The following is a 24,093-nucleotide window of genomic DNA, read 5'->3' as shown; positions in this document are numbered from 1 at the left end:
CACTAGATATTTTACATTTATGGCACCAATCAGACATTTTTCAACGGCTACTTTTAACACTCCTCAGCTTTTTAGGATTAGACTTAAATGTGTGTGCTGAACTTCCAGGCTACACTTAACAATAATGGCACGTAGACACCAACTACGCTTTGTGTTTTTCACTGTACAAACAGGAACCAAGTTGGGAACTAGCCAACAGATACTACGTGGCTGTGCTTGCTTTGCAAAGATGTAAATTTCAACAACTGTCACTATTCTGTTACTGTTCTGAGATATCAAAATACAAATGCTGGCTTTACCGCCTTGTGACTGTACTGTACAAAGCTGGTGTGCTGTACTTCTTAAAGAAAGACAGCTGTACAAGCATGTACAGATCAATAATAACTCATGGGTCACTTGGGATGGCATGCTACTGTTGGCATAAAAGCCATTATTAAGATTAACACATGCCAAAATGGGGTTTTCTCTAAATTACGAGCAGGAGTGACACACTAAGTCATACTTTAATGAACCCTCACCACCACTGACAGAGTGTAATAGTTGCTATACATGCTAAATAAAACTGTCTCCATAACTGGACACTGTGTTTGGCAGTAAGCCAGTAAGTACAGACTACTTACTAACTTTCATAGTACACGTACCAAAAAACAGAAACTCTCTTTCAGGCTATTAGTAAGCCATGATTCTCAAATTGTGGGGCAGGGTTGCTTGAGTGGACATGGACATGTGGAAGTAAGGCAAATGAAAATAAGAGAATATACAGTTAAGTAATGAGAAAATAAGTGCTATTATGCTTTTACAGTATACATTCTTTTTTTTAACAATTGATAAAAATTCTTGAGTTTGAGCTTCCTTTGATTTCGAAAGTTTGAGAACCACTGGTTTAAAGAGAAAGCGCATAAGGTCTTGATAAGCTGCACCCCTGTCTGTGTGCACCCCAACTCTGTCTCCACACAACATCTGTTACATGCCTGTCCATCCTGGAAGCTGTACTTCTAAAAGTTTCTTCTTTTACACTCCCTTAAAGATTTTTTCCAAGTGTTTCTTTCTAATCAAAACCAGGTCTAAAGATAGATGACGCCATATGTTGTACAGATAGAGAAGCAAATCCGTGTAAACATTTCTGATCCATAAAAAGTAAAGTTGCCTTAAAATGATGCACTCTCGTAGATGTGACGGTCGTAGTGAATGAGGCCTTTCACAAGTAAAAGCCGTTTGCTCAACCCGTTTCCTGCATGACTTTTGCTCTTCATACTACTTTCTAGTACCTAACAAACAAAGCCCAAAGGCGTGACAGAAATCTACTTCACTCTCACGGAAAGATTACTACATGTGTGATGACACAACATCTTGTCAACTGCCGCTTTAGGACTGGGGAGAACACACAACCTGTACATCAAGATTCTTGCTTAAACATGCTTTTTAAAACAGAGGCTAAAATGCTTCTCATCACACACAAAGCCTCGAATGAACAGGATCTAATCACATCTTTCAATGAATCTTACATTTCGTTTTTAATAAAACTTACAATTATGATTGGATCAGGTGACCCTAACAACCCCACCAGTTATGCTGGTATGTGCTCAGGCTGCTGGATTCCTGCCATGAGACATTAAGTACCTTTCCCTACTCTCCTCTTTCACTTTCATTTTCCATTCATTTATGGGTTACTATTAGATGCCATCAACAGTACTGTGCAAAAGTCTTGAGTTGCCAATTATTTCTTTATATTTAGCATCCAAAGAGCCAGACCTTTGTATTTTTTAAGTGATTTTGAGCAATAGTTCTTCAGTCTTTTAAAGTTTTTCTTTGGGTATTGGCTGTTTTTCACTCATTTCCAGCCCAGTCCTTGTACCTGAGCATATTCAGAGGAATTTTTTTCTGTTTGTTAATCCACTTAACATTGGGGGAGGGAGGAAAAAAATTATACTGCAGGTAATTGCTTAACCCGATTCAAAGACTGACTCAATCTTATGGCAACATTTACGGCAGGTTTTACTGTTGGTGTGCTTGACAATCTTATTTTGTAACAAAAGAAAGTGAGATAACGTTATCTTACACGATAAAACTGATCTATGAATCATTTAAGGATAAAAAGCTGCCTAACTCAACTAAGCTAACAATCAATTTTGAAATTCTATTATTAAAAACTTTTAATAATAACAAAAATAAGCATACTAATAATAAATTGTATTTATATAGGTCCTTAAAAAATTAAAAAACTTACCAAAAAACATAGTAGCAGCCTGTCACAGAAACACATAATTATTTAAAAATTAAAATTGTATTTTTTTGCAGCAACACAGTGATTCCCAACCAGCTATTACACAAAAACTTGGCACCTAACCTTAAAAAGTAAACTAGAGGAAAAAGTCGAGGACAAGAAAGATATCTTTACCAGATAAACAGTATAAAAAAGTAATGTCCTTGAGAAACAGGGGGAAAAAAATCGAGAAAGGACCTAGCACAGGACCTGGGAGATGTACCTGGCCCTTCAGTTCATCCATCTATTGTTCACTGAAGTCTCATTTGAAAGGGTCTCAGTGGAAGTGTGGCTGTCAAGAAGCCATTTTTAAAGAAGGGAAAGTGTGGGGAAAAAAAAAAGACTGAGGTATGCCAATATACACCAGAACTGGGCTGAAAATCAAGGGCAACAGGTCTCAGTGAGTGATGGTTACAAATGTGAAGTTTTTGGTTTAAATTGTTATCAATAGCACAGAGAAGGTCAGGAGAGGTGTATAACAATATACAGCTGTAAAGCATGGTTAAGATTCTGTCATGTTTTGGAACTACATTTAAGCCAGTGGTGTTGTCAAAATTGATACAATTATAGATGCTGAAAAGTACCGTCAGATTGTGATCTACCAAGAAATACCATCTGGAAAGCATCTGATTGACAACAACTTTATTTTTCAGCATGACAATCATTCTAAACACACTGCCAAAGCAGTAAAAGCATACCTTATATATCTGGATAGAACAAATACACAATGGAAAACTATCAGGCATGGATTGGGCCCCCCAGAGCACAACATTACTGAAGCAGTGTGGGACCATCTTGATAGAAAATAGATGATGGCTGAACAAAAGGTAGCCATCATCATCATCAAAAAAAAAAAAGCTCTAAATTTCCTTCAAGAAGCCTGAAGAACTATTCCCAAAGACTACTAAAAGAAATGACAAGAAATGCTAAATAAGAAAGGTTAAGGTCTGTTGAAGAATAAAGGTGGTCATACCAAATATTGACTTTCAAGCTTGTTAGAAATGTACAAACTGTTTTTGACTTATATGCTGTATTTGCATGTAAGTTTGTACATGTTTCGATAAATTCCTTTACCAATTTCATATTTGCCTAGCAAAATATAGCAAAAAGGGGTGATGCAAAACATTTTCAAATACCATATCTGCCACAGTTTGTACTTATCATCTTTAAGCACCTCTGGCTCTGGAACTGTATGTGTCCAGTCTATGGGGACTAACCAACCTTCCAAGTGTTTCTTGTATTACGTGTTTGGCATCTCACTTTGGTTTCCTCTCACCACAAGGAAATTCTTTCCCTAGTCTTACCAAGTACTTGCTGATAAGAGAGTCCCTGGGGCTTCCATCTGTAATGCTGTAGTGTCTTTAAATTACAAGATAAGTTGCCTCACTCTAAATGAGACACTAACAGGACTGAATGAAAGAAGTGTAGTTATACCACTGAAACAAAAATTCTCTTACACCATATAAGTAGTTTAGTCTCACATTGTCAATTGATTCTTTGACTTATAAGTTTGGCAGATAGCTAGTGGCTGTGTAACTGTTTTTGCTTTGCATTTCCTTAACTATCAAACTATCACAAGTATAGCAGACAGGGGTATAAGACATAATATTTAGCCGCATTATCACAGTGTCATACTGGCCTGAAAGGGGCACGCATTACAAGGCCAGATGCACATACTTTTCCAGATTGTGTTAGCTGTTGTTATCTGCCACAGACACTAGATGTCAGTGCTCTGGTGGGGGTTCCTCAAAAGGCACTAGACTGCTAATAGGTTGAAAGTCAGACCACCACTTGTCCTGACCAATCAGAGCAACGGAAGAGACAGAAGTTTCTCTGTCTCCTCTGACTGTTGTTACACTTTAGCTACAGGCTGCTTTACTATTTTACCCAAGATGTCTTCTCACAAGAGACAAAATTTTGGTGAACCTGCTAACGGGTCAACTCCAAAAAGGAGAACCGCTTATCAACCCCACTAAATCGGACAGCTCAGTAACAGTTAATGAATATCAAATCGGATTAATCAAACACTAAGGACCTCACTGAAAGGAAACATAGTTACATAACAAATAAAAGAATGTACTTCGAGAGTGGATGAAAGTTACAGCTGGCAAACTTTAAGAAAGTCGACTTCTTCAAAACTCCTACACTTAGCCGCACCCACCCCTTAGCAAATGAATGGCTGCTCTGTAGCCTAGAAACGTTAGCTATGAAGCTAACCAAACTCCGCTTCAGCTACGTTTCTAACAGATATTTATGTCTAGTGGGGAGACAGCAACCAGCCTACCGCTGCACGCCACCCAAATGTCTCATGTTTAGCTGGTAATGCACTTAAGTTTGACTTAAGAAGTAGCCAAAACCACAGCGGATAAGCCCCCCTCGTCCACCGCTCCATCACAGCCTCGTACCTCCTCCTCGGCACAGTCCTCCGCTCGCTGGAGACATCTAGCTTGTCTCCCTGGGCTTTGCACTCCGCGGCTAGGATGCCCGAGTTACCCTCCACCGGTCTCTGTAAATGCCCGGCAATTACACTCAGTCTTTGCTGTGCAATGCGTTGCCTGTCAGAGCTATCGCTGCCGCTGCTGTTGGACGCCATGCTGCTTCCGTGTTTGTACAGGGAGGGAGCAGATCCGCGAGCTCCTGTCAGAGGTCAGAGCAGGGAAAGTGTGGCACATTCAATGCCTATAGGAAATAACAAACCCCACACGCGAGTGTTAAATTTAAAAATTAGGATTTTAAAGCATACAATACAAAATAATTGTTGTTATTTTGGGTAAATTAATTTGTTATTAGACACAGGGCTAGTTTATACATGAAAACGGTAAGTCGATTAAGAAAAGCATAGGTCAGCGCATTCTTTAAGGTTATTTTGAAGTTATTTAAACATGGACTGGTTCTAGCTTCTCAAGTGTAAGCATTTTGCGTTTTTATAGATTTTAATAACACGTTTAGCTTTTGGAACGTGGATTAAGGATTTTCCACATCTTAGGACCCAAGAAAAGAAAACTTCACGATTCTAGGCGATAAGCATTGCACTTGTGCCTACAATCTCCATAAGGTTCATACTATAAATAAATGAATAAAACATTTTATTTATTTATTTTATCCATCAACCTTTAAACGAACCGTTGACATCAATGCAAAGCTCCCACCTCATTCTGAAAGGAGTTACCGAGAAGTGTTTGAATGCACCATTTAACTCGTTTCCCAGCATGCATTGCAACATTAGCATAGACTGTAAAGGGCTGGTTCCATATGTTACACTTACTGCTGAGGCATCTTTTATATAGCTGAGCCCAGTATACAATTTGTGGCTGAGATAGTAAATGCAATTAGTTAATTATATAAAACAACTGTAACCCTTCTGTTTGGAATACTAAAGAGTTTATCGGGTTTATGAAGAAGCACTTATATCCTACATTAAACACCATTTTGAAACAAATGCATGAAAGTGAACAGTGGAAACATGCAATTCAGCAAACCTGTAAGTTAAGTATCAGAATTTTTTAATTGTCTTAGTTTTAGCCAGGTATATGTAAGACGAATCCAAATCTAAAGATTTAAACTAATCCTAGAACATCTGTACATCTGTAATGATTTACCTTTACTATGGCTGCATCGTCAGATGCTTAAAATTGCTCATGTGTGCACTTTTTTTTGATGTGGTTGTAAAAACAGAGTAACTTGAAACAGTCAACACTGTTTACCTTTCTGCTTCACCTCCACTCAGTCACCTGACCAGCGTGACTAGCGCTTCCATATGGTCCACATGGCTGCTTTTAAACTAATGATTTGACACAAAACGAATACACCACAAGCAACATTATTGTGAAGTACATATCAATTAGGATTAAAGTACTGAAGGAAAGAGACTGTAAAAAAAATTATTAAAATAGAAACTTTATTTTACACAACATTTGCCAGCAGAAACAATAAGACGTTCTATAAACTAAAATGTCCAGATGTTTGAGGTTTTATTTCCAAAAGGTTAAAGTATTAGCTTCCAAAACAAAGTTCTGTAATGCACTGACTGCGGGCAGTTAGAGTCTAAGTGTATCACAGAACTTTATTTGGAAAGCCACAGTGCCACCTCATAGGTTTGTCCTTGTGTGGAACCTTATCCTCCTCATGACTGTGTGCTCCTTCAACCTGCAGCAAGGCACAAAAGCAAGGGAAAACAGGACAGCCATGTTGTATTATCTTTTTTATTTTCACTATACTGACTCCACTGAAAAATATATAACAGAAAACAGCTCAAATTAGCAGAGCTAAGATCTAAATGCGTTAAGGACGGGCCTAAAGAAAGGCGAGCTGTTTGGTGGTTCCTCCCTAGAGTCACACAGGTATATAGCAGGCCAGGTGGTGTCTTTTTACACGCTGTTAGCAATACAGAAATGATTAAAGACCTAAATAATATTTGGGTGTGTGCAAAAGTTGATCCTGCAGTACACCCTCCTCAAAAATGGTTCTTGAGTGTATTTACTTACCTCTTTAGTCTTGCCCATCTGGTTGCTTGCAAAGGTTACATTTTGCATCTATCCTGGCTGGCATATTTTAAGTTTTACAGTGTTGCTGATACCTTTTTGAAAGGATTACTTCACTTCAAGTACCACAGGGTTATAAATGACTCTACCTGTTGAGCTTTAACAACTTTCTGAATTAAACAGGCCCTTGAGAATAACCCATTTACAAAAGAGTGATATGATAGCAATGAGGAAAGTTCAGAAGGCCAGCTGAGCTCCAGGAGTATTGAGTTCTATCAGTTTGAATGTAGTTGGAAACTTGGCACTTCATCAGCAACCAAATGACAGCAACTTCAGAAGTGCAGAAATAACGTTCAAAATCAACACTGCAACGTGCCAACCGGAATCTTAACGATTATTTCTTTAAGAAGTACGATTTTAAAGGCAAAGTGAGCTTTGCGAGTCATACTGTACCTGATATAGGTAGACACAAGGGACCAGCTGCAATCCAACACGAGGGGAAAACAGTCTAGATCATAAAATGCAAAAGATGAAAGCGGGCTGAGGACTTTGCACGCCACGGATAGATTCACATTGCAAACGCCTGTTTTCACTGCAGTTGATGTCCATCGGCGGACTTGCAGCGCTCTAATCGTAAGGTGGCCGCCGCCGCTTTTACCTTTTCTTCCCCCAGTGCTGTGCAGTTCACTATATGCAGCTGGAAGAATGTCGACGTGGAGCTGCCAAACGTGAACGCGTATTCAGGAGCGCGCACGAGGCAAAAATAGGCTTTTTTAGTGTAATTTCACGTAGTGGCACAGCGAGCTGCACTTTAGTGCGAGACTCCTCACAGATGGGTGCTACAACCGGGAACAAGTCTGTCTTATTACGCGGGCATATCTGAAAAGCCACTTAATGGCACCTCGGTTTCGAATTCTTACTAACGCCGAGGTTTCAGAATGATTCAAATGTGATTAAGAATGAGGGTTTTTCTTTGGGTTATCTTCCTCTTAATGTTCTTAAATGGGCGAATCTTAGATCGACTGCTACAACGTTTATTGCATACCTGTGCTCTCCACCAGTGTGGAGAGAAGATTTATATCCTTTAGCCTACTTAGGAAGTGGAAAAGTAATAATAAATCATAACCCACATTCCAATTTTTGGAAAGGTCCGAGGAATTACCAATAACATTTAGCTGAATGAAAAGTAGTGCTTATGGAGAATGTCCTCTTTCATACTCTTAACTTGTTAATGGATATGCTTTACTGTTAAAATAGCATTTTAATGTTCTAGTTTGTCAAGGTGGATCAATGTTTGATGTTGTTATTAATGTTAATAATTAATGTTAATAATCTACAGCACATGTGGTGAAAGAAATCATTAGACCGTACCTTAATAAAAAGCAGCTATGAAACACAGCTATATGGCCTAGAGTGATCCAATATCCTTATGCTTTAGAATATTATATTATTACTACTATTGATTAACTAGTTTCTATCTATCTATCTATCTATCTATCTATCTATCTATCTATCTATCTATCTATCTATCTATCTATCGAATAAGTATTAAATAGCATAAAATGCATTAAAATTATTGCACTATATTCTATACATTTACTAACCATATGATAAGTGCCCCATAAATGGAGGAAAAACCTGCATATTTACTTGCATAATGTACTGAAATGTGCAGTATTTCGGTAAGCTTAGCAAATTTTGGCTAAATAATAAAAATATTAATATAACCTAAACAACTTTTCTACACCCTACACACAGCAGTAACTTCATATATGTACCACTTTTGAAGAATAGCCTTTTCTGCATTATAATGGTTAAAATTTTAATATATATTTTTTCTCCACTACATAATACAACATATATATTGATAATGGAAAGGAATTACAGATCTGCAAATCTTTGAGATTCCTTACTTACACGTTTTAGATCATTACTTCAGTTTTGTTTAATTTTATGAGAAATAGTGTAACAGGGAATAATTTAGCTTGTAGCACATTTAGTTAACCCACTGTAATGATTCATTACTCGACAGATGAAGATTTTCCAATTAGAACACCCAGTGAATTATGGCAGAGTCTGACTCCCACACCCCAACCTCCTGCCAAAAGATGTTAGTAACAGTTCCACCCATTTGAACTAGTATCTTATGCACCTACCTCCCCTCCAAAAACAAACAAACCAATAAACAAACAAAAACATATAAACTAACAGGAATCATTCTGCACTGGGACTTTTACCACATATAGGTATTGTTCCGCTAACAGGTCTGAACTTCAAAGTAAAACATTAAATGCAGGACTGTAACTTTAAACTGGGTGTTCTGTATCTCTCTTTATGATTTTGTGATGGTCTACCCAGCTGCACAAGGAACATCAGGGCCCCAGGGTCTCCAGCTCCACGCTGGTCACGGTCACCGGCAGGGGGAGGTATGCACCAAACAAAGTCTGGTCACGTCCGTGACGGAGTTAAAATAGAAGGTACACATTATATATATTTCTTTTATGAGCTGGCTTATATAACGCTGACTATAAACGAACGGTATAACATGTTGCAAATTACGTAATGGTTAAAGTATTATAAAATGTTTAACTTTCACATAAATATATTTTGTAATTTTTTTGCGTGGCAACTATTGTGTTAAATGGACTCCATGCGCACGCACACACAGTTCTTATCTCCAGCCCTCATAGGCCGCTGCGAGGGGGACGATCCCGGTGGGGAGGGCCATCATTTCCGTAATGCTCATTAGGTTTGGAGGAAGCAGCACTTCTCGTCGCTCAGCTCCCGTGACGGACTATATCGCCTCCAGACCGCTCGCCATTTTTACATCCAGTATAAGGAATAACTCACAAATCTTTCAGTCATAAGGAGTTTTTTTTATTTCAAAACCTCACGACAGTGCTCCATAATGATGGAAATGGAGGTGATGCATTCCGGCCAACAGGTAAATAGAGTATTTCTCAAAAGTGATCGCTAGAAAAGAGTAGACAAACTATGTGACATTGACTGTCAACTTCCCTTTTAATGCGGGCTATTAGAGAGATAGACTTTACGTAAACTTTTATTTATCAGTTAAATTACAGCTAAATTACAGTACTAGTGTATTTACGCCGGTGTTACAGACGTTATAGCGTTAAAAGTGTGAGGTAGACTACGCCGACAGGCTGTCTTAGAGTTAGACATGTTAACTGTCTTTCAGTTCTGCAAGTCATCCACTTGTGACGCTTTTCCTGGACAGGAAAAAAATCCCCATTAACAGAACAGGTTCAGATATTAGTGTTGTGATCGATTGCCCGAATAAAATAACAGGTTCTTTTATCCTGGCAAGTTAGACAAACAGAACCTGGACTGTGTTGAAGCTTTTGCCGTAACTGTGTCATCATCTCCCCCTGCCCACCCCGCCCTCCTCCTGCTCAAAGCATGTGATCTCATATCTGATAGCTTTTATAACCACCATGAATGATTTCTTTCACTGCTGCTGCGTGTTTTACAGAGTTAATAAAAAAAGGGACCAAATATTAGAGTAGACCGGTTTTCTAGCTTTATTCTTATCCACTGAATGAAAACATTGAACTTGGTTGAACTTTATTTTTTCCTGTGACATGGCCTCGCATGTTCAGTGTTTCGCTAAGCTTGTCATAGGTGAGGGTTAGTGGAAGTACAGAGTTGACTGATGAGGGCCCAAATGGCTGTGCAGCTGTGTTTCATCATCCACAGTTGAGATTGGATGTCCACTCAATGGTGTTGAAGAAAGGCATGATACAACAGTAGGTTCGGGTCCCTCTTTCGGGGCCTTGTGTTTAACTGTAGATAAGTAAATGAACAACCAACACTAAAGGCTTGTTAAGTTTAATATGTATCTCTGGTGACTGTCATTCTGAAGGCTCTGTGTGTAAAAGCTTTTTTGACTGGTATACACTTGTTGTGTGGCATCAAGGTGCAGGAAGTAGTTTTCTCAGCCTTTCCCCCCCTTGTTCTGGTGCCAGTCCATGTCTTGTGGCAGTTGATTGTGACACCATTACTTAAGCACACCCACGTTCACAGAGCCCAGTTGTCATTAATACAGAATGTGCTGTTTATAAAGCTGCATTATAACAACAGGCTAATTTGACAACCACACTGAAATCACTGACTGACAACAGTCTGTTTTTTGGGCTTGCGGTGGTTGTTTTTTCTAAAGGACTGGTGTGACTTGTCTGATGAGCTTATTAGGTGTGACCAACAGACAAGAGTGTTTTTTATTTCTTTCTTTCTTTTCTTCTTCTTTTTTTGTTTGTTAGAAAACATCAGCAACCTCAAGAAGTGAGTTTAGACATCCCACACAGACATTTTAAGGGACTTCCTCATTCCTGTACAAACCATAATGTCTAGTTGTGTGCTCACCTTCCAACCAGCGAGCAGCCTTAGTAATGTGTAATCCTTCAGTGGTCATAGCTCTGATGCAACACAGAGGCAAAGAGGGTTAGTGGGTTCTTTTTTTTTTCTTCAGCACCACAACTGTAGTCAGGAAAATGGTGTCAACAATGGCTTAAAGTATTTATAGGTGCTCATACGCCATTATTATTAGTTTGCGGAGGCTTGTGACTCATCCTGTTTTTATTAAAAAAAAAAAAAACAAGTGAAGAAAACATTATCTGACAGGGTTTTTCTAAACAGTCCCACATCCTCCTTATTGTACATTGTTCTGCTTTGTTCTTTATTCTCCCTGAGTTCCCTTTTGGTGTCCTCTAGGCTCTCTCTCTTTTTTTTTGTATTATAAACCCAAGCTCATAAGTAATGTTTACACCCAAATCTGAGGAACAAACAACTCACATGCTCAGTTTTTTTTTGTGTAAACCAGTATTGCGGGTTTATGTAACATCCTTGGGCCTTGTGAAACACTTTCCTTCTGTAAATAAATTCTGCTAAAAGCCCAGAGAAGGGGCCAGCATAATTTATCTTCGGACATCCTTGTTTAAAAAGGCAAATAACAATCGGCAAGTTAGGGGAAATCTACAGGAAATGCTACTAAAATGTCATCACATGCTCTGCCTAATGTGTAAATATATGTAGGACAAGACTATTGTTGTGCTAAGATAATTTAGTAGTACTTGTAATAGTTCACTTAAATACCTAGTGAGGGTGAAATTGAGGAAATAAGCATTTTAATTTCACTCAGCATGACATCTATGACCTCATAGTGTGATTAGGTACAAAGGTACGTTGCAACCACAAACCTCTCTGAAACCTTACGCTGTAGCCTTTGCCGTAACCTGAGCACCTTCAAAGAAATGTAGCTATAGGTTGGCATCAATGTAGCCGTTGCCAAATACACACAGGTATAAATGCAACACCATTATAGATTTACTGCATAATCATAATTGACTAATTACAGTGCCAATTTTACTTGCTTTGTTTATATGTTTATATGTTCTTTGTTTATATATTCTTCACCAACCATAATACTGTATACTAAAACTACCTAAACACATACATTTAATGGCCACATTTTCTAAATGGTGTAATATGATTTAACTTCTAAACTAGTTTTGAACCATCCTTTAAATCTGAACTTCAAGTACTCGCTAAAAAACGATCCCTGGCTGTGTGGGAGTCTGAATACGACAAACAAATTCACACTTCTGCGTAACTGGATAAGCAATGACTACTTCCCTTCACTGGAAAAAGTATCAAATGAGGATATGTGTCTTTTGCTGGTGTGTGGTGACAACAGAGGAAGGAGAGAAATGCGTTCATTATTCATGCAGTTTCTGTCCCTTGACATTAGTGCCTGTGTTGTTGTCGGTGATCAGATACTGAGGGACAGGGTGTGGCAGGTGCAACAGTCACGCTTCGCAGCAGGGACGTTCTGTTTTGCTCCGATGCTCAGAACACTCCTATGCAGGACAGCATGGCTGCTTGCAAACTCTGTTAACCGATCTGCGGCTGTCTTTCTAGGACATGGACCTGATTGACATACTGTGGAAGCAAGACATTGATCTTGGTGCAAGGCGTGAAGTGTTTGACTACAACCACCGTCAGAAAGAGCATGAGCTCCAGAGGCAGCGGGAGCTGGAGGAGGAGAAGAAGCTGCATTTGCTCCGGGAGCAGGAGAAGGCCCTGCTGGCACAGCTACAGCTAGACGAGGAGACGGGAGAGTACATACCTCGTGCCCCGCTGCAGCCTGCCGTCACACCTCTAGAGGTAGGTACACAGGTACATACACGCTCCATCATTACTCATGTCAAAGGTACACCACTCCCACCTCATTTTATAGGCTCTGGCTGTGTTGTAGCTAGGTTACCACCTCATCCTGTGTAAATGCAGCAGCACAGGTTGGACTTCAGTTTTGCATCAGTGCTCTGCAGGGACCTGAGCACTATAAATACACAATCATGTGCTGCTGTTAAAACATGGTGTGCCAAAAAGCTGGTAGATGCTAGATGGTAAAAAGTAACACAAAGTATTTTAACTTCTGTTGCAGAATGCCAGTTTCACAGAAACAAGTGACGCCATGTCATTCGATGAATGTTTGCAGCTACTGGCAGAGACGTTTCCTGTAGAAGAAACTGAGGTAAGAACATTGAGCAGAAATTAACAGAAATGAACCGCGTGATTGTTGGGCATCGTTTTTAGCTGTATAAAAACTGTCATATCTGTTTTGTCTCCTAGAACACTTCAGTTTGTCTGGACACACCTGCTGTCTCAGCAGCCATCAGCAGCAACATGATGATGTCCCCTGAACAGCCAGCTCCATCACCTGCCACCCTCTCCCCAGGACAGCTGCCACCACCAGCACCACAGGGAATGTCCCCAGATTTGGAGGAGGCCTGGATGGAGATTTTGTCCCTCCCCGAGCTGCAGGTATGACACAGAGATTCTACGAACTCAGCGACATGGCATTTCGTGTGGTGGAACAAATACAAAAAGAAAAAAATGGATAAATGGCAGGAGCTTGACATTAGAGGACAAACAATTGTTGTTTGCTTAAGGAATCCAGTGCACACTGCTAATTATACTCCGGCTAACTTTCATCATCTAGACATTTTACAGCATTAGAAGCATGGTTGCTCAGGGGTTATGTAATTCATATGATTAATAGCCACTAACATTTTTGCGCAGAGTCAAAAGATTGCTCAGATGAGGTGTGTCTTCAAATCTTTGCTTAGTAGCAGAAAGGTGAAGTCATTTTCATTAACTGCTTTATCAGCTCGGCTTCAAGGCACCTCATATTTGCATTAGCTGGTGGGTGGAGCATTGCACCATTAGTTGCCCCGACCTTTGACTGAGTGGACTGGGCTGCGGTTGTAACCATAAAATAGAATTGGCAGGATTAATCTAGTTAGTTGGTGATGATACTAAAAGTGTAGAAATGAAAGCTGAGTGGAATTGTGCTCAAACTTGTAAAAGCTGCTTCATGAAGATAAGATATTCTGTTTACAGCAGTAGGAAGTTCCGACATTTCAACAACTGGATAGTTTTGTTAATCACAGTAGGCAATCTTGTGCTAAAACCAGCTCTACCGGCATTCAGTGGAGCACAGGGAGCTGGAACAACTGAACAGCTCAATGGTTCAGACTTTGTTAGCTGAAACCCTGTTTAGTGATGATAACAGATTAAGAAGGAGAAATTTAATAGAGTAAAATTATACTTATAAAACATACTAATCTTAGGTTTCAATATTTCAACAATGAAACCACTTAATAACAGTCATTCAGTTTTGAATGTGTGATAAGTCTTTTTTGTAGGCTTTTTAATATCCTACCACACATAAATGTTGAGAATTTTTTAAGCCGTACTTTAAAATGAGTGCATTTATTTTAAAATTGTAATATTTTTTTTGTAGGAATGCCTCAACATGCAAATGGAGGACACACTGGAGACCACAACCTATCCCCTTCAAGACAGCCCTGAAATACAGAATCCAAACTACTCTTTTTACCCCATGACAGATGAGAAAGCAAACAGTTTAAATGTCGATCCCACAGAGTTTATGAACACATTTGACAGCTCCGTTCCCAGCATGGCTCCAGCTGATGGCCTCAGCCCGATAAAAGTGAAAACCACTCAATTAAATGCCAATTTAGGCGCAGAAAGTTTCTGTAACATATTTTATCAAAACACTATATTGGAAGAGAGCAGTGGTCAGCATGGGCTCGAAGGAAATGAAAGTGCTGCCGTGTCCGATGTCCCGAACGAGGCCCCCTTCACTCCCATGGATTTGTACAGCCTCTCACCCGGAGATGCCTTTGACAGAAGCAAGCAAAATCTAATAACAGAACAGCCAGACTCAGATTCGGGGATCTCTACAAATGCAAGTCCTGCAAAATCTGCATATGGAAGCGAGTCCTTTAGATGCAGTGACTCGGACATGGAGGAGATGGACCAGAACCCTGGCAGCCCAGAGTCTGACTACTCTGAGATGTTTTCATTAAATTTCCAACCAGATGATGCACACGCAGCAATTTCTGTATCTACACCATCTCAGCAACCAAATGAGCAGGAGAAGAATCCCAAACATAAGGTGGACCCAGGAGAAGAGAGCAGCCACAAGAACGCCCCCTTCACCAAAGATAAAGCGAAGAAACGCTCTGATGTGCGTCTCTCCAGAGACGAACAGAGAGCCAAGGCGCTCAAAATCCCCTTTACTGTTGACATGATTATCAACCTCCCCGTTGATGATTTTAATGAGATGATGTCAAAACACCAACTGAACGAGGCCCAGCTGGCCCTGGTCCGCGACATACGCCGCCGCGGAAAGAACAAGGTGGCAGCCCAGAACTGCCGTAAACGCAAGATGGAGAACATAGTGGGTCTGGAGAGTGAGCTGGACTCGCTGAAGGAAGAAAAAGAGCGCCTGCTGAGTGAGAAGAGCAAGAACATGACAGACCTGAAGGAAATGAAGTGGCAGCTCAACAACTTGTACCTGGAGGTCTTTGGCATGTTGAGAGATGAGAAGGGAAATTCCTACTCCCCATCAGAGTACTCTCTTCAGCAGTCAACAGATGGCAGCGTCTTTCTCGTTCCCCGCATTAAAAAGACTTTTAAAAGTGACAACAGACACTGATCTCCTTTGTAATATGGTACTTCATTATTATTATAGTATACTATGCAATAACTTTGTAGTTGCTCAGCTTTAAGCGTTAATAGCTCAGCAGAACTATTGTATAGTTTTTGCTTCTCTTGAATGTTCTACTATTTTTTTATATTTTACTTCTTTTGTACTCCGACACCTTCACAGATTCTTTAACCAATAGTTTGTAAATATAAGCACTTGCTGAGATTGATTAAAAAAAAGTTACTGTTTGTACATATATATTGTATATATATTATATTTCTGTATGCTAATGATTATTTCAATCAGTTACTTATTTTATAACTTTATCCTTATGATTTGCTCCCCTTTTTTTATTCTGATTTCTGTGCTTTGAAATAAACTATTCATATAGCTACTTAGTCTCCTGCTGACTGAAAACAGAATATTGCGTGCTATGCTGCAGCCACAGCCCACAACAGATTGGTGCCAGATGGATATGTAGTTTTAAGATACTATTGCATAACCTACCACATGTTCAAGACAGTTCTTGACATGAATGCTTTGCTAAAGTGCTTACAGCGCAGCAAATGAATAGAATTTTGTAAAGACACAAAGACGTCACTGGATTGAAATGCTTTCACAATCTGCTCAATTTGTATAGGAGCGAGCTTGTTTGTACAGAAACCCAAATCTTTTTATTCTATTAAAACTCCTGGTAAAAGAACTCACACCCACGGCATTCTTTATGACACGCTACAAAGGATACAATTGTCAAGGTACAGTCGAGTATGCTCAGCGCTAACCATGAATGACAAGTCCACAATACTCCAACGAGAAAGTGCATTCAAAGGCAAAGCCTGCTTCAATCAATATGCCCCCACGCCATGCACTTTCACACACAGACTCTCCCCTTTGGTTGTCAAGCCTGTTTTCTGCATGTGGCAAACAAAACTGGAGGGTAGAGTTTAAAAAAAAAAAAAAAATTCCAAGGACACATGTTAATCAAATAATAAAATGCTCCGATAACATTTACTCTGAGGAATAAAGAAACAATTTAAGAAATAAAACACTCATATCATGAAAAATCCCTTTATTCAAACACATAAGTCACACTTTACATATTCTGCTTAGTAGACAAAATGGTTCACTGGTGTGCCCTTAATAAACAAGTTTTTTTTCTTTTCTTTCCTTCGTTGACTCGCTCTTTGTCTCTCCTGACATGAGGCTAGTTATTTTACATGCCTTTGCAAAGATAATATCCTGGGAGAGACAGGATAACAGTGGGCACCGTTTTTGTTCTTTATACTGAGCAGTCTAGACATGAAATATGTGGAATCAAAACATTTGACACCTAAACTTTGTCCACCTAGTCACAACACCACCAAAGTATCACAAACATGAATACAAATAAATCAGAAATAAGTTAAAAAATAATTAAATGTCAAGTTTATTTTTATGCATTTGATGACAAATCATTCATCAGTTCTAAAAACTACAACGTATATGTGCCGTAGGAGGACTTGTCATGATTACGGAAACTTTACAAAAAGTCCCTCAGTTTGCTGGCTTACTTGGCTACTCTGAGAACTGAAACAAATGGAAGCACTTTGTAAATGGCCTGTACGGAAAAATGCTATGCTTTCATCTATTACACCAATATACTCACATTTAATACTATATGTGCCTGTGACCCCTGCTGATAGTTTTTTTTAAAAAACAATTCTTTTAAAAAATTGGTTACATTTCTTTTTAAATATGTTAGCTTTCTAGAAAACCTCAGCCTCCAGTTTAAAGTGCTTATTTAATAAGTCACAGTTTATACTGTGTGAATTGATACTGTAATATTATAATTGTTGATTTTCTGACTTTGCACCTTTTGGGATTAGGATTGTTTGATACATGATAAAACTAAAAATGGGAGCTCCTTGTGTAGTGGTTTACACATTTACCCAGTTTGATCCTGGAAGGAGATACAATTCCCTCGGAGGGTTGTGTCAAGAAGGGCATCGGGTGTAGGATTTGGCCAAATCAAATATGCAGACCTACCCTCTGAAGTAGGGGAGCAACCGAAAGTAGTTACTTATAAAACTTAAAAAAAAAGAAAAGACCTATATGTTAGATATAGTGACTTTTTTTATTTCCTTTCTTGGAATGCATGATAATCTTTCTGTTTTAAGTGTTGAATCACCACCACCTTTATTTGAGCTTTAAAATATACTGATGATAAGCATAAAGAGTATTTGGCTTCAAAGCGTACCGAGCAGTGGGGTGAAGGGCACATGCTGATTCTGTTCAAAGTAGACAAATACTGAAGGTCAACCTGCTGTGTTTATCTTACAACACCCTGTGTTTTGCACCTTGTTTAATCAGCATTAGATTGAAATATGAGCAGGCTTGGACAATATTTAAAAAAAAAAAAAAGTCTTACCCATCCAGAACCTTCCATGTTATCAGGTCTTTACAGATTTTCAGCAAGAAGAGAATTCCTCTTTCCACATCTGTAAATCAAGCAAAATGGTTACTCTTACCTGTTCCATCTTCTCAAGTCAGCTTTGAGAAATACTCATTCCCTTTTCTTCTTAATGTCTGAGTTCTAGTATTTGCGGGTAAAACTGCGGTATCTCTGACTCAACAGGACCTCCAGTGTGTCCTAGTCTTTCTTCACTAGCACCGGCTGCTGGAGAGTTTAGCTAGTCTTGAAAGAAAGATAGATGCTCACTATCAGGCACGACACTGCAAGCTTCCTCCAAGGGCGTTGTGCTCGATGCTGCCTTCTCCCTTCTCTCTCAAACTGCTGACTGGTCCACTGTGCTGGGGCTGAAGACGTCCTGTCTGACAGTCATCTGCAAATCTTCCACACTAGTGACGCTGAAGCCCAAAATGCTGGTGCTTGTAGCTGTTATCCTACTTGCGTAAATGTTGTCTGGGCCCTTCACTAGGACTACCCAAAACTCCCTTTATATTGACCCTGGTACAAGTACATGAATGCAACATGTATACACTATTTTCACTTCACAGAGCTCCTAAATAATACTCCACCAGATGGGAAAGTTGTGGACCAGCTGATTTGCTACACTTCAGTCACAATAAGCAAGCAACAGATATATTAATAACTCATTTCATCTTTTTCTGAACCAAAGATGCACTGAACCTCATGTTACTTTACTACACAATTTTATTCGGTCTTTTTCAACTAATCAAAATATTTGAACAATCTATAATTCGGTTTGCTGGGAACAAGAAGAGTGAGGGATTCCCTTAATTCTACTCCAGACTGCTTGTAATTATTGACACTGGTACTACGAGGGATTTACACACTGTGCTTTACATACAAAATCAAAAAATACACTTGACACTTGCAATTGTGAAATCATAATAACTTTAGAATGAATGTATAAAGCTATCTTATCTAAGGACCTAAAATTATTATTCTATGTGACAAAAACCAGGTTAAAAGACAAAGGTTAATTGGCCAGCAGAAAACTAACCCATATAAAAAAGAAAAATAAAGATACTTAGATCTGACTTCAGATAAAAAAAAAAACAAAAAAAACATAGCAACCCCAAAACACTTTACTCTTTATCCCTGATACCACAGGCACAATACACACACACTTCAGACGCACAGAAGGAAAAATTGCTCAGTAGGGAAACATCTATCACAATTAGGGTAGAGTATCATCTGCACTCATGTCTTGTATACAGTCCTTCTTCCATAAACTTCTCCGATTTAGCTGCAGTAATTTCTGACTTGTGTGTTCCTCTAATGCTTTCAGATGACTGCCTCAAAGTAACCTGCAGCTTTCCTGACAATTCCTTTGCTCACCTCCTCGCCTCTGCTGCTAAGAACTGAAGCCTGTTGAATGGATACAGGATAGAACAAATAGTTATTCTGCACTTTTTATGGGCTCACTCTGTACTGTGCTACGAGGGTGGTGTGAAGCTGAATTCAACTTACCAAAACATTAAATAATTAATATCGCCGAGAGCCGTAGCCGCCGCTGCCACCACCGGAGCCGTATCCACCTGCAGTCGCAAAATTACGATGCCGTTACTCAGACTTGAAGTCCGAATGTACTACGAGAAACTGCAGGGTGAAACTTACCGCCATAGGGTCCACCTGAGTTTCTGCCTCCAAAGCTGTTTCCCTTCATGGGCCCATAGTTTGACTGCTGTCCACCATAGTTTCCAAAGTCATTGTAATTTCCACCACCTCCATATCCTGAAGATGCAGGTCAATTTGGTTTCAACTATCTCGCACACACCTTCGCTATTCACATCCCGCGGGCAATTCAATCAAAATTCTGTAGGAAATAAAACTTTTACCTCCACCATTACCTCCATAGCCTCCGTCACAGTTGCCACCAAATCCTCCACCCTGGTTGCCATACCCAGGACCTCCACCTCCGTAGCCCCCTCGGCCACCTCCATAACCTGGTCCGCCACCATAATTTCCTCCTGGACCTATTATTTAATTAAAAAACAAAATAAAATAAAAAAATAAATGATTTTTTTTTCTATAACACAGACAAACAGTTATAACATGGCACTACTGCAAAGAGTATTCTACAGACACACCAGTTGTGTGAGCATGACTTTTAAACCCATTAAAATAACCACATTAGTGACTTTTGACCCCTAAATCAGTGCACCTGCTATAGTTTAAACTTATTAAAAGGCAAAACCTTTGAAAAACGGCTCACCATTGTCAAAATCATCCCCATATCCACCTCGTCCTCCACCATAGCCACCTAAAAAACAAGATAAAGAGATTACCAAAAAGAATCACATATTATAATGATCCCAATCAACATCACAGGACCACCCGACACAGGAACAGTTTTTTTTCCCCATGCCATCTCCCTCCTAAACAGTTGAACTGTCACAATGCTAGACACAATGCATATACTTGGCCAATAAATGCGATTCTGATTCTGAACATAGTTAGACTCCTATTATCTAAAACCGAATGCCTTAATTAAAAGAAATCGTATTACTTCTGCTCACATAACAAAACCTTAATTTGAAATGGTCTTTTTACATGCAGTAATCTACTGAAGACTACTGATCGTAGGTTTATATTAGAATAGGCACCAGAATTTGAGAGAAAATGGTCTCTTATATTGATCAATTCATAAACACACAGTACACTTTGATATAGACATCCACAACACACGTATATGAAATGTTTGCAAGTACTGTGAAGTTTTCATGTGATTTCTGTGCTTCCATCCCAAATTTAAACTTCAAATTAATGTGCTTAAGGCCAGAAGTGCTTTGACTTGACATGCAAACTACCCACCTCTGCCAAAGTTGCCGCCGCCTCCAAAATTACCACCTCTGCCCATGAAATTTCCTGATCCCCCGCTCCTGCCTATTTAAAGAAAGGTATAATTTTAAAGATTTTTATGACATCAGCTGCATACTGTACATGCCAAATCAGTAAGTCTAATTTTAATCTTCCTTTGATTGCATGCTTACCCCTGTTATTGGATATAGCACTCATTTCCTGTTTTGACAGAGCTTTCCTGACTTCACAGTTGTGGAAGTTGATTGTGTGGAATTTCTGGGCTTCAAGGAAAATAGGAAAAACATTACATGTTTGTTCACTGCTTTCTGTTTACTAACAGTTTGGCTAACTCTGAAATCTGAATGAGCCCATACCAACAATTTTGTCTACAGTATCATGGTCATCAAAAGTGACAAAGCAGAATCCTCTCTTCTTCCCTGTGGAGCGTTCCTCCATGATGTCAATGCATTCGATCTTTCCATATTTCTCAAAATACTCGCGAATGTGGTACTCCTCAGTATCTTCCTTGATGCCACCAACAAAGATCTTCTTCACTGTCAGATGGGCGCCTGGTTTATTGGAGTCCTAAAGTGGAGTGCATTTGTAAGTACACACCAAACAATAACATAACTGTAGTAACTGTGCTCTGGTCTAGGATTTATTAATTTCTTCCTTTATTTTACCTCTCTGGACACAGCCCTCTTGGGCTCTACAACTCGGCCATCTACTTTATGAGGTCTTGCTTTCATGGCATCATCGACTTCCCTTACAGAAGAGTATGTTACAAAGCCAAACCCTCTTGATCGTTTGCTGTTAGGATCTCTCATTACCTAGGGACAAAACAGGTTTAACAGGTACAGTTCAGGTGGTGTGCTATTACATTTACACATTGTCACCTGTATTTGAAACCATTTTAAAACTAGGCCATGAGAAAAATACAAACCACACAATCTGTAAGGGTACCCCATTGTTCAAAATGGGCCCGTAAACTCTCCTCCGTAGTTTCAAAGCTCAGACCTCCAATGAACAGCTTTCTGAGCTGCTCAGGCTCTTTAGCGCCACGGTCCTATAAAAAAAAAGCAAACACACCACCTGGTTAAAGATGCATCAGAAAACTAACTGTGAAATGACACTACACGTAAGAAGCTGTTACTACGTTGTACTAATAACCATAAAGTAAGACATTACACACAAGAATTGTGTTTCAGACACTTTCTCTTTCTTTCTTTTTTAAATCAGCAAAATTTCTGTCTTTGTTTAAACAACGCTGTGTCTTGGAAAAAACATAGAAATCTATTAAAAAAGACATCAAATATAACAATTCAGTAAAACAGAGATACATAAAAAAAACTATATTGATGTATGTAACGGATTAAGGAAATTTCCTATGGTTATTTTTATTTTCTTAAGCATAAATGGCCAGATGAAATGTATGGGATTCTGCAATCAATATTTTTATATGGCAGCTTTTCACAACAGGTGGTTTTTTCGTACTCTGAGCCTGAAATTTCAACTTCAGCATTAATTAGTAAAGTGTTTTACTGAAGGTTTCTTCAGACATCAATTACTGTTCTTGTTAATAAAATGTAATTCGTGTTTTAAACCAACACCTACAGACTAACACATCTGTTCTGGTGGAAAATATATACAAATTTACCTCAATAGTGAGACTAAACATATCATTTATAGAAAAGACAAAAACTAAACAAAGAGAAAAAAAATATTTGAACATTTATCAGTTAAGAAATTAGGCTGTTCAGCTGTAGTGTCAGCCCTTAATACCAGACTGTGACATTAACTCGTAGGCGACACACTCAGTTAAAAAAAAAACACTACAACACTCAAAAAACAAAAACACACGGAATTATATTACGTGATATGCTGCATATACCATCTAACGTGTCCGTGTCCATAGTACAGTCTGGGTTAGCCTGAGCTGCATTAGCTTTAGCAGCTAGCATTAGCTCGCTTCAAGACAGACGCAGACACTCTAGTAACACTAAGAATATACACATAAACAAGCAAAACGCACTTGCTCTAATAACTACCTTTGGTTTATACTCCAGCGAGATTATTTATTTATTTGGGAAAGCGCCAACCCCAACACAATATACTGCTCTCCAGCTCCATAGCCGGAGAGCTGTACGTTTAGTCTTGTTGGACCACCATTAGCTTAGCTACAGTCTTAGCTAAAGCGACCAGCTTTAAAGCAACAGAGCAGCCACATGTTATGATGCAACACAATACGCCCTCTGAGCACTGTCGCGTATGTGTTACAGAATAGCCATTGTCTCCATGCATGTCTTACACAACCGTATTTAATTTGCAACATTTGCCAGAACCTCACCTCCATTTTGCAGATGTCCACGGACGCAGATCTGAGCGGATCACGTGACCCAATCGGCGTGGTTGCTGATGCTGGTCGTAAGACGATCGTGAACTACAGTCGTCAGAATTTAAAACACAGCACTCTATGCCCTCCATGACTCATGAACACAGACTGCCATATAAAGCTTCTTGTATATTATTAATTCTGATTAAAGTTACCTTAGTACACTCTGTCTTTTACTGCTCTCCTCGTTTCCTGCAACAAATCAATGTTACTTTGCGCCATCTGCTGGTTGACTTGGAATACCAACCATCAACCCTTCCATCCATCAAGCCCTCCATAGTCAATGTTTCATGTTTGTGCTGCTAATGGATGTTAGTCTGCAGCACAAGCAGCATGTATAACCGGCACATCTCTGATCAGTGTCTACTGGACTCCCAGGTACATTTCTTTTCACACAAACCTAGCTTTGATTCATTTCAGTGAAACAACTGCTGATGCCATCTAGGCTGTAAATCGTTGCTTCAATGTCAGTAAAGAAAGAAATAACTCCAATGCAAGCCAAACCCTAAAAACAGGCATCTTCCAAATTTTGTGTTGCATTTTCAGCAAAATAAATAAATAAATAAAAATAAAAAAAGGATTAGAATTAAGATTATTATCACATACAGTATAACAAGCAAAGCAATTTCAGTAAGAGGACCAAACTGTTAT

The 24,093-nt window shown here is 39.2% G+C and overlaps 3 protein-coding genes across 5 annotated transcripts in view; 1 reads left to right on the top strand and 2 right to left on the bottom strand.

The window, feature by feature from the left end:
• Positions 1-4,897, bottom strand: part of agps (alkylglycerone phosphate synthase) — a 28,767-nt gene extending 23,870 nt beyond the window's left edge. The window contains exon 1 of the mRNA XM_063499221.1: positions 4,669-4,897. Within this exon, the coding sequence (XP_063355291.1) occupies positions 4,669-4,856 (188 nt within the window). The 5' untranslated portion in view covers positions 4,857-4,897. The remainder of the gene's footprint in view (positions 1-4,668) is intronic.
• Positions 4,898-9,488: 4,591 nt separating this feature from the next.
• nfe2l2a (nfe2 like bZIP transcription factor 2a) lies at positions 9,489-16,488 on the top strand. Its single transcript, XM_063498528.1, has 5 exons — positions 9,489-9,688; positions 12,682-12,927; positions 13,208-13,297; positions 13,396-13,587; positions 14,570-16,488. The coding sequence occupies exons 1-5, from the start codon at positions 9,653-9,655 to the stop codon at positions 15,788-15,790; spliced, it is 1,785 nt and encodes a 594-aa protein (XP_063354598.1). The 5' UTR covers positions 9,489-9,652; the 3' UTR covers positions 15,791-16,488.
• A 362-nt stretch (positions 16,489-16,850) lies between these two features.
• On the bottom strand, positions 16,851-23,521 carry hnrnpa3 (heterogeneous nuclear ribonucleoprotein A3). 3 transcript variants are annotated; one of them, XM_063498598.1, is made up of 11 exons: positions 23,398-23,521; positions 21,994-22,116; positions 21,734-21,880; positions 21,425-21,635; positions 21,242-21,331; positions 21,063-21,134; positions 20,464-20,511; positions 20,087-20,224; positions 19,866-19,982; positions 19,719-19,786; positions 16,851-18,258 (listed from the first exon to the last, which is right to left on the bottom strand). In XM_063498598.1, the coding sequence occupies exons 1-10, from the start codon at positions 23,401-23,403 to the stop codon at positions 19,734-19,736; spliced, it is 1,005 nt and encodes a 334-aa protein (XP_063354668.1). In that variant the 5' UTR covers positions 23,404-23,521; the 3' UTR covers positions 16,851-18,258; positions 19,719-19,733. The 3 variants fall into 3 exon arrangements, with proteins under 3 accessions (XP_063354668.1, XP_063354667.1, XP_063354669.1); XM_063498597.1 differs by lacking the exon at positions 16,851-18,258 and adding an exon at positions 18,918-19,616; XM_063498599.1 differs by lacking the exon at positions 16,851-18,258 and adding an exon at positions 18,918-19,616 and having other exon boundaries at positions 20,099-20,224.
• Between the last annotated feature and the right edge of the window lie 572 nt (positions 23,522-24,093).

Source organism: Pelmatolapia mariae, linkage group LG16_19 (genome assembly GCF_036321145.2).
Source record: "Pelmatolapia mariae isolate MD_Pm_ZW linkage group LG16_19, Pm_UMD_F_2, whole genome shotgun sequence".
Classification (NCBI taxonomy): Eukaryota; Metazoa; Chordata; class Actinopteri; order Cichliformes; family Cichlidae; genus Pelmatolapia; species Pelmatolapia mariae.
This window is presented reverse-complemented; position numbering and strand designations above follow the sequence as displayed.

Coding starts and splice junctions, on each gene's coding strand:
- nfe2l2a (XM_063498528.1), top strand. CDS start 9,653: ATGATGGAAATGGAGGTGATGCATTCCGGCCAACAG. Junction 9,689..12,681: donor TGATGCATTCCGGCCAACAG/GTAAATAGAGTA, acceptor CTGTCTTTCTAG/GACATGGACCTGATTGACAT. Junction 12,928..13,207: donor CTGCCGTCACACCTCTAGAG/GTAGGTACACAG, acceptor CTTCTGTTGCAG/AATGCCAGTTTCACAGAAAC.
- hnrnpa3 (XM_063498598.1), bottom strand. Junction 21,332..21,424: donor TACTGTAGACAAAATTGTTG/GTATGGGCTCAT, acceptor TTTTCCTTGAAG/CCCAGAAATTCCACACAATC. Junction 20,225..20,463: donor TGGGGATGATTTTGACAATG/GTGAGCCGTTTT, acceptor ATTAAATAATAG/GTCCAGGAGGAAATTATGGT.